The sequence below is a fragment of the Salvelinus alpinus genome, chromosome 1, assembly GCF_045679555.1.
Source record: "Salvelinus alpinus chromosome 1, SLU_Salpinus.1, whole genome shotgun sequence".
NCBI classification, from domain to species: domain Eukaryota; kingdom Metazoa; phylum Chordata; class Actinopteri; order Salmoniformes; family Salmonidae; genus Salvelinus; species Salvelinus alpinus.
In genome coordinates, this window is record NC_092086.1 from 64,494,010 (window position 1) to 64,504,859 (window position 10,850).

The following is a 10,850-nucleotide window of genomic DNA, read 5'->3' on the forward strand; positions in this document are numbered from 1 at the left end:
GGGCAATGGACCATGTCCACAATGACTCACTGTATTCTAGTTCTGGGGATCTAAATCTACTATGACGATTGACCATTGATTCAATAAGCAAGTAAAAAGTATGAAATCATCAATTTTAAGCCCCTGTCTTTCCAAATGATTTAATGGATTGGAGATTTATTGAGACCACTGTGAAATCCATTGCCTTGTTTTGTCACATTATGGTTTCTGAAAAGACATATTATAATACATTGAATGTAATGTGAAATATTTAAACCTCCGCACCTACAAGTTCACATCGCTAGTATGATGAAAAGAGGTTGGTGTGGAGCCCAGTGGAGAGAAGGTACCCTCGAAGTTTCTAGACTGTAATGTGACCATAGCGATGAAAGAAAAGCAGGAGTGAAAGAAAATACCAGAAATATCATTTGATCTGTTTCAAAAGCACATGGTTGTTATAACTGTTTGTTACTTTTCATTTGTGAATATGGACATTTTAAGTAGAAGTAATGCACCTTATTTGAATGTTTTTCCTTTTATTCCTTTGAAGCCTATGGTTCTTAACTTTTTAATTAGAAATTTGGTTTTGTAGTTTAATTCACTAGATATTAAGACATTATTAAATCATGTATATTTATTCTACAATGTGATGAATTAAACTGTAACAAGTATATGATGAATATTGCAAAATCTTTCTGCTGTCATCTCCTCTTAAGATTTGGGGTTCCTCTGAATAAGCACCTCTGAGACATTATTGCGCAGCATGCACGTGATTTTCTTGATTACACCATTGCTCTTTTAACACCATGGTGACCAAAGTTTTGTCTACAATCCTTAATGCAACGATGGTGAAGAAATTCGGCAGAAACAACAAAGCTTTATTACAGGCATCCTTAAAACGACACGAACAACACTTTAACATGGCTAACAACATCAAACATGGGCGCCATGAGCTGACAGAGCGAGTGTGAGAGTTGACCGAGGCTTGGCAGCAGAGAGGCCTGAGACTGTTTTGCTGCCACGACACCTGATGTATCCCAAATTGCACACTTTTCCTTACAGAGCACTACTAACTTTTGACCAGGGCCCCTGGGAATATGGTGCAATTTGGGATACACCCAGTGTCAGGTAAGACAGTTGCTGAGACGACAGTCCAAGGAGCCAAAGGTGAGGGAGGCACACGTCTCACTCCTTACGGCAACACTCAGACTGATTCCTCTCAGATAGAGAGGGAGGAGAAGAGGGCCGCCACTTTGCCATTTCTGCTACTGCTCTATAAATAGTATGGTGGTATTGGACATAAAATGTCACATTCTGCCATAACCCTAATGCTCTATTCTTCAGTTTAAATTGATTGATGTTATTTTCCATAAATAACATAAATGTGTGCTTTGATGTTTCATTTAAATGTATGTCTCCGGTGGAGTGGGGAAAATATTGATTGAGAAAACAAGAAAGAAAAAACACTAAATTTTATCGTAATATGTTGATATTTTATTAATATCCCTGTTCTTGAAGGATATCACGTACACCAAATATCTTTGGCAGTTAAGCGCATTCAATGTCTTAAGAAGCCAAAAACAGTCATTTGCTTTCACAAACACAATAACAAATAAAAATAACCACAAAATAATGAACTGCATGTAAATAACATACAAAAATCCCATGCCTACTCAGTAGGTAACAACAACATGTTGACTCCTGAATACGTACATACTGTATTTACAGTTCAGTTATAAAAAATATATTATTTTGCTTACATTCTTGTGTAATCTGTGACCTCGGTTTCCTCCAAATTGCCCCTTAAAATCGCTCTTACATTCCCTAAAAAATAAATTTCACACCTTAAGGCTAATAATCACAGAGTGATAAACAAAACATAGTTTTGTTTGCTAAGCTTCACAAAAGGCACCGAAGCGTTTATAATGAAGAATGTTCATTATTTCATGGTGATAAAAAAACAACATGGGAGATAGTACAAGTGGGTGATATATACAGAGCATAGAAACAAATGTCAGTGTTACGGTTAACATGCTCGAATTCATAATTGTTCTTCTCCAATAAAGTTATCACACATTGTTACCACAAGAGAAAATATATTCAGAAAATTCGGTGCCATCAAGTTCAAATGATACCATGTAAAGAACGATAATCTAAAAAGTCTAAAAGGATGAAAAACAAAACATGGCACATGTACACTATACATGGGGCTGTTTGTGTACCATCAGTCTTTTTGAATTCAAGGTTGTCAGTATCAAAAGTACCACCAAAGCCCAATATTCTATGTTCTTTAGATCTCTGAAGACTCATTGAAGTACTGAGGTTGAGTTGAAGAGAGAAACAGTTCCCTTTCTATCCTCGGTCGTCTCTCTCTGTCATGTTTCATGATCTTTAATCGCTGTATGGACACGGAGGGAGTAAAAGTGCATTTGAAAAGGTAACAATGTTGTTTCCTTCTTCTTTTTCAAAAATAAAAATAAATGATCATTAAAGATATGAAAGTCTTAGCAGATATCAATGTTTTTTGGAGAGAGTGTGGACTGCAGTTTTGACTGAGGAGTGCCCACTTGGGAGATGTAAATGTTTGTGGGGGAGCCGTATGAGGTGGAAACCTGTGTCTGAAATGTACTGGAGGCCGAGGAGTACATGGTGTTGACTGATGGGGAGCCATAAGAGCTGTGCACTGGGGAGGAATAGCAGGAGGGCGCTGGGGAGGGGTATGAAGACAGCACTGGGGATGAGTAAGAGGAGCTAGGAGAGGGGTATGATGTGGAGGGGGAGGAGTACCCTGAGACTGGGGAGGGGATGGCCATGGGAGTGGGCCCTGCCTTCTCCACCTTTCTGTCCTTTGCCTGCCTCAGGTGGATCTTGGTGTGCCTTTTGCGCTCATCACTGCGGGCAAACTTGCGGCCGCAGATGTCGCAGGCGAAGGGCTTCTCGCCAGTGTGCGTGCGGATGTGTGTGGTCAGGTGATCGCTGCGGCTGAAGTTGCGCATGCAGATGCGGCACTGGAAGGGTCTCTGGCCCGTGTGGATGCGGATGTGGCGTGTCAGCTCGTCTGAACGGGAGAAACGGCGGTCGCACGTCTCCACGGGGCAGGCGTAGGGGCGCTCGTGGGGCGGGGTCTTGCACTGGCGGTTGGGGTACTTGCGCATGCGGTTGGGCTTAACCGGCGGAGACTGGTAGGAACCTTTACGATCCTGAGAGCCATTCTGTGTGGCGAAAGCCTTGATGGTGGACAGGGGTGTGAGGGAGAGCTGCTGCTGGATGCTCTGAGACTGGAAAGGCTTCTGGTCGGGGGGAAGCAGGCTGATCTCACCCTGCTGCTGGGGGAACAGGTAGTCTGGGATCATGGGCAGAGCCATGTTGGAGGAGCAGGTCTTGCTGCTGGCGTAGGTGGGTGGTGGGTACTGGACTGAGGTGTTTGACGGGCTGGGGAAGGACTGGTTAGAGTCAGGGAAGAGGTTAGGGCTAACACTAGAATAGGTGGGTGCAGCTGAGTAGATGGGGTTGGAATCACCAATTTGGACAGAGCAGCTCATGGTGTGTGAGGAGGAGCTGACCGGAGCAGCAGAGGAGCACGGGGCAACTGAGGTGGGCGGTTGGGACATGCCTATCAGCCCACTGACCAGGCTGTATAATGGCTCTGCCCACAGGCTGTTGCTGCAGCTGGTTGCAGGCTCCAGGGTGAACCTCCCTGTGTAGGAGATGGAGGGCAGGCGAGGGGTTGAGTAGGTCTGGTCAATGAGAGACTTGTCACAGCCGATAGAGATGTCAGGCAATGTATCTGAAAGAACAACAACAACAAACAGTTAGCATTTAACAGCTGCCGTGTAAAAGCACATTTACATTTGCTGCAGATGGCAGCCCCCACTACTTTTTAGGATTCAGGGGGTGAGCTTTGAAGAATCCTGCTGGTTCATACAAAATACATCCCACATCAAGTTATAAGGAGCGAGTGCTGACAGTCTCATATTTCTACCAAATGCATGTAAATTACGCAATCAGTTAAATCATAGAACTATACTACATATTCATTCATTTTTTGTTCTTTTTTGTTGCAAAAATTAAATCATCCAATCGTCATAAAAAGACAAATAACGGTACAGCTCTACGCACAATAATAATAACACTTTTTAAAGCTATTTATAAATTATACAAACATCTTAACATATTAATATTTTTTGCATAGACTATGTCAGACCTCAAATGCAACCTCATAGATTATGCACATTTTCATGCATATTGCTGAATGAAACCATAAAGAGTTCACAGTTAGAGCAGCCCTTACCTCCATTCAGATGTTCGTATGAGTCTCCTGGCTCCCCGGTCCCAAAGCCTACACCTTCTGGTGTGGAGGCAGCCAGGAATGTGGTCCCTGCTGAGTGGAGCAACATCAGCTCCTCCAGCTTGGGGTAGCTGTCCATGGGAGAGTAGGGGAAGCCTAGTGGGTCTGATGTCTGCAGGGCTGAGAGGAGCATCTCTGTCTTGGCTGCAGCCATGGTACTGGTGCTGCCGGTGTTCTGGCTGTCTGGCGACAGAGTAGCTGGAGGTGGAGACGCTGCTCCTGCTTGTCTCAGGTGAGAGGAGATTACCGGCTGTCTTTAGAGGAGAACTCTGAAGATGCTGCTACTGCTCTTGTTGAGGAAGGATTCCAATGCTGAAAGATCTCAAAGGCTTTGCTGCTTTCAACTTGGCGTCTTTGCAAAAGGTCCCAGTCTTCAAAAACGATGTTGTGGTTCATTCATTCCAGAAGGGTAGGAATGAAAACATATATTTCTTTCTAATAATCCTGATGAGTGACTGTGATCAAGAATTAAGAAATATGTAGCTGTTGTGTTTTCAATTTTGATTAACCTTTTATCTTTTAGTTCACGTGTTTGGTGTGTGCTAGAATAAGTTCTAAACTTGCCTACTATGGGGCTGTCTGCTCTGTAGCGTATTGACATGAGCTCTATTTGGCTCCGATGACTGTTTCCCTCGGCTGAGGATTCCACCGCTTTATAAAGCCTCTTGCCGTGACGTAAATGTCCATATTAGGAGTGGAGGAAAGCCATATTTAGGCAACGCAGTGGAGTACACGGAAGGCTTGTCAGAGTAAATGTGGAGAGCGGGAGACTGTTTATCCAAATATTCAAAAGAAATCTGATATTTCACACGGTGCATATTATAACAAAAGTAGTTTCTATATAGAAATAAGCAACGGCCGCTGCTGTTTTGCCGTGGTTTTCGGAATAAATGCAGTTTTCCTATCTATACAGCGCACCGCCATTGCCGGAAACCTCGGCTATGACATGCCATATAAGGTCGTCCCTTCACACGAACCGGTTCCGGTGGGTTTCCACTTCCTTGCTCTTATTAGGAGTTTCCAGTGGTAATTCTGATCAGAGCTCGGCAATAAATGTGCGAGACCTGGTCAAATCCAGCACGATTTGAGACAATAACTATAATGTCTGCACCCAATTACATTTTCTAAAACAATGTCACAAAATGTTGAGTGGAAATTAAAGCCTACATATACATATATTTTTACATACACATATACACACACACATATATATATATATATATTATTGAATAAAGCTCAGATTGTCCCGAAAGTAACATAATGACGCCTGATGGTATAGCGTCGTTATGTTACTTTTGGGACAATCTGAGCTTTATTCAATAAGTGTCCATTTATTTCAATGGCCGCAAACATTCTTACTTCCACTAGATTTCAATATATCTTCAGAGCAAGACTCACTCCTCAATGCAAGATGGTTTGCGAGACGTTGTGCAAGATGGTTTGGGCAAACCATGTGTTCTGGGCACTAATCAAACTATACCCTTGCATGACGCTGTTCATTGTGGAAGAGTTGTAGGTTGCACAAAAAATGTCACTGTACTGTAAGCTATTTCACTAGACTTTGATTATAAACTTGCTCTCTGCGCTATTGGACATACAGGCTGAAGCCTACTCTGCTGCCCATGGGGTGTTTCTTATTCAATACAGGGGAGTCTCTTTCTCCGCTCTATCTACTTATTGGACACTATCTAGGGAGCTATTTTTAAGACAGCAATATTCTGGTTAGGTGAGAAAGTGACGCTGGGTTGCCCCACGTTTGGGACTCAAACAGTGCAGGACTTCCAGAAAGCGCAAGGAGAAAACTTTATTGCAAGGTTTAGCTATATAATTTAGTAAAATGTTCTTATTTGAACACACAAGTAAGAGTGATCGATCCAATAGAGATGTGTTCAGTTCTGCCAGTTCTGTTCTCTGTGGCGGGTTCTCTGAAGTCAAGGCAGGCGCAACAAAGCCCTCGACGCAGTGATAACTCTACTGAGCATGCTCCCTATTTCAATCTGCGTATCTGGGTCGGAGGTTCTGGCAGACTTTCTTGATTTCGTATTAGCGATGGTAAACTAGGACAAAACTGATCTGTCACATAATGTCATCACATGTTTGATGGTGCTTCATGAAATGAGAAAGAAGAAGTGAGAGATTGGCAGGTTTACCTGGGTCAGTGAGTCGGCTACGCAGTGAGAGGGGCTATAGGCTGCTACGTGACTGGCTTTGGAGATCACGGATCACAGGTTGTTATGTAATTTGTCCTACTTTATGACTCTGTTTCAATCCAGGGATTAAAATGGATCCCGGATAGCACTAACCCTTGCGAATTGAAGAAAAATATCTACGTTTTTTATTTTTTTTATTGTTCACATTTTTGGGGGACACCTTTGTGAAGTAGGCTTAATGACAATCACCGAATGTCATAACATTTATGGTGTTTGTAACAGATGTCTCTTTGCATTCATCAAATGTTTTGAAGTAATTTGTTAGACAATCAGATAAAAGCATCATGACTGGTTTTCTACACGCCACATTAAATATAATACATTTGACCGTTAAATGACATGTATTTACTATTAGACTCATAAAAATGTTAGTGCACTACTAAAGGCTCCCCGGAATGTCACAGTAGAAAAAAAAACTTTTCCTTGACAGGATAATTAATTATTCTCCTCATTGACTGTGCATTTTCGGCAAATCTTACTTTTACCACTCCGTAAATTGTTGAATTTCTTTGCGCTTGTCACTTAGCTAGCAGTTCTCAGCTGTTAGCAGCAGCCAATGACTAGCAGTTTCTTACTGGCATAAAAACGGATTATTGTCATTATTTTTTGAGTTAACATAACAAATCAAACATTAAAGGTGCAATATGCAGAAATCACTCCGCCATTTCCTGGTTGTTAAAATTCAAATAATTAACCAAAAATATTGTATTTTCAGCTGGTTGAAGCTGGTGTACAAAACCAAAAGTAAAAGATGCAAAAATGAAACAACAGCATGCCGCTTCTTAGACTTGCTTTCAATGACAATGAAAGATCTATAACCCACATTTCTATGTGAATTTGGTTCAGGTCACCCAAAAAAGTAGATATTGTAGCTCTACACCTAGTAAACAATTCATGGTAACTTCATAAACAATTAATTTCGACCCAGAGTTTATTTGAAACATGCGTTTATTTGCTGAAATTTTGCCATTGCCCGGCTATTATTATTTTATTATTTTATTTATGTAACGGCTGTAAGTAAGGATCGGAGGACCAAGATGCAGCGTGGTGCGTATTCATTTTAATAAGAATACTTACAATAAAGAACAAAAACAATAAACCAACAAACGAACTACGACGAAACAGTCCCGTAACGTGAACATAAACACAGGAACAGGAACAATCACCCACAACCCACAATACAAAACAGGCTACCTAAATATGGTTCCCAATCAGAGACAACGACTAACACCTGCCTCTGATTGAGAACCATATCAGGCCAAGCACATAGAAACAGACAAACTAGACATACAACATAGAATGCCCACTCAGATCACACCCTGACCAAACAAAACATACAAACATACAAAGCAAACTATGGTCAGGGCGTGACAATTTAACCTTTATTTAACTAGGCAAGTCAGTTAAGAACAAATTCTTATTTACAATGACGGCCTACCCCGGCCAAAGTCTAATCCGGACGACGCTGGGCCAATTGTGCGCCGCCCTATGGGACTCCCAATCACGGCCAGTTGTGATACAGCCTGGAATCAAACCAGCGTCTGTAGTGACGCCTCTAGGACTGAGATGCAGTGCCCTTGACCGCTGCGCCCTTCCGGAGCCCTATTAAAAGGGACAGGTGGCTATTTGAGACTTGATGTTTAATTGAAGTTTTACGGTTGTCATTTTGTTAAATTATATTGTGGTGGCTAGGGGAAAATATTATGTGATAGCCTACTGTTTCTTACAACACCAACAACTAATGTTATTACAGCAGTCATTACAGTATGACCATCTCATGCTTCATACTTTTTCAGTGATTGAATTTTCTCTGTTGTGGAGACAGCAAATAAATATGTGCGTAAATGTTCTGTGTTTTTGGCAATGCAATGGATGTGTGATAGTCTTCTGAACAGTAAGCAGCTATTAAGTCAGGCTAGTATCTCAGATAAGAGATGGGGAAAAACGGAAGGTCATCCACCATTTTAAGAGTTATAAAAAATAACATACATACAGGGTGTGATCCACCAGTAAATTGTTGTTGTATTTTCCTCTTGTGGTTTGGCGGAGTTGGGAAACCCCTCCCCTCCCTCTCCTCTCCTCAGCATCAGTGTGTGTCCCCCATGGCATGGCCCACGCAGTACAGCAGAAAAGAGGGAGAGGAATGCTTCCCTCCCTGACAGGGCTTCTCCCTACTGCAGGCTTACCCTCGCCTCCTCTCCCCCCTCCCACACTTACTCCCCCCACCTCTCTCCTTGCTCAGCAGCTGATATGTAATTAATCCCTGGTCCCTTGCTGAAAGTGAGAGAGAGAGAGAGAGAGAGAGAGAGAGCGAGAGAGAGAGAGAGAGAGAGAGAAAGGGAGTGTGCTCCCCTCATCTCTGCTGCACAGGCCTGTACTGTCTCCACATCACTCTCACAGCTGAGCACATCTTGCCATCATTATTTAGGTTTTTACAACATGACACAGGTGATAGTTGTGTCATGGCCAACACAGGTTTTGTCATTGTGCACGCACACTCACAGACAGACAGATACACACACACATATACACACAACCACACACAGAGATACAGTGCCTTCGGAAAGTATTGAGACTCCTTGACTTTTTCCACATTTTGTTACATTACAGCCTTATTCTAAAATTGATTAAATCGTTTTTTCCCTCATCAATCTACACACAATACCCCATAATGGTGAGGCAAAAACAGTTTTTTTGAAAATTTAGCAAATTTATTTCAAATAAAAACAAAAATATTTAATTTACATAATTATTCAGACCCTTTACTCAGTACTTCGTTGAAGATCCTTTGGCAGTGATTACAACATCGAGTTTTCTTGGGTATGACGCTACTAGCTTGGTACACCTGTATTTGGGGAGTTTCTCCTATTCTTCTCTGTAGATCCTCTCAAGCTCTGTCAGGTGGATAGGGAGCGTTACTGCACAGCTATTTTCAGGTCTCTCCAGAGATGTTCGATCGGGCTCTGGCTGGGCCACTCAAGGACTTTTAGAGACTTGTCCCGAAGCCACACCTGCGATGTCTTGGCTGTGTGCTTGTGGTCGTTGTCCTATTGGAAGGGGAATCTTTGCCCCAGTCTGAGGTCCTGAGCGCTCTGGAGCATGTTTTCATCAAGGATCTTTCTGTACTTTGCTCCGTTCATCTTTGCCTCGATCCTGACTAGTCTCCTTGTCCCTCCCGCTGAAAAACATCCCCACAGCATGATGCTGCCTCCACCATGCTTCTCCATACAGATGGTGCCAGGTTTTATCCAGACGTGACGCTTGGCATTCAGGCCAAAATGTTTAATCTTGGTTTCATCAGACCAGAGAATCTTGTTTCTCATGGTCTGAGAGTCTTTAGGTTCCTTTTGGCAAACTCCAAGTGGGCTGTCATTTGCCTTTTACTGAGGAGTGGCTTCCATCTGGCCACTCTACCATAATGGCCTGATTGGTGGAGTACTGCAGAGATGGTTGTCCTTCCGTCACGACAGAGGAACTCTAGAGCTCTGTCAGAGTGACCAAGGCCCTTCTCCCCCGATTGCTCAGTTTGGCCGTGCGGCCAGCTCTAGGAAGAGTCTTGGTGGTTCCAAACTTCTTCCATTTAAGAATGATGGAGTTCGCTATGTTCTGGGGGACCTTCATTGCTGCAGAAATGTTTGGATACCCTTCCCCAGATCTGTGCCTCGACACAATCCTGTCTCGGAGCTCTACGGACAATTCCTTTGACCTCATGGCTTGGTTTTTGCTCTGTCATTGTGTGTAGATTGCTGATGATTTTTAAAAATTAATTCAATTTTTGAATAAGGCTAGGGGTCTGAATACTTTCCGAAAGCACTGTATATATTGTCCATCTTCTGCAGTTCTACCTAAAACACATGGACATTAGTCAGACTAGACCTGTGTGTAGTGTGTTTTCATTGCCTCAGCTACTGTATGTCACCATGTCGTCAGCTATGAAACTATCCCCATTAAAATTGCTTGCACTGAGGTAGATTCACTATGCAAGTAATACATGAACATAGGCCTATATAATCACTTCAAATGGTTGCTATAGTGAGGGAGTCTCCAAGGTATCCATGTCGTATACTCAGGATATTTTCCTTAATGGAAATCTATTTTGAACCCATCGTAAATAAGCCCTCGTAAATAAGTTCCCCGCTCAATGATGATCATTAAGGATAATTGCAAACATAACAATATAATTGATCACTGCTACAAAGAGAACAGAAGTGACAAGGAAAGCAGATACACAGTGTGAAATTATTTTGCATCCCATATAATCTTATCTCTAAATTGTACATGTCTTTTTTAGATTACTGTACCAGAGTTCACAA

The 10,850-nt window shown here is 42.3% G+C and overlaps 1 protein-coding gene across 1 annotated transcript; it reads right to left on the minus strand.

Annotated features, from left to right (window-relative positions):
* Nucleotides 1–1,450: 1,450 nt before the first annotated feature.
* On the minus strand, nucleotides 1,451–4,959 carry LOC139583209 (early growth response protein 1-like). Its single transcript, XM_071414046.1, has 2 exons — nucleotides 4,271–4,959; nucleotides 1,451–3,766 (listed from the first exon to the last, which is right to left on the minus strand). Exons 1-2 carry the CDS (start codon nucleotides 4,479–4,481, stop codon nucleotides 2,484–2,486), a joined length of 1,494 nt encoding a protein of 497 aa, XP_071270147.1. The 5' UTR covers nucleotides 4,482–4,959; the 3' UTR covers nucleotides 1,451–2,483.
* Between the last annotated feature and the right edge of the window lie 5,891 nt (nucleotides 4,960–10,850).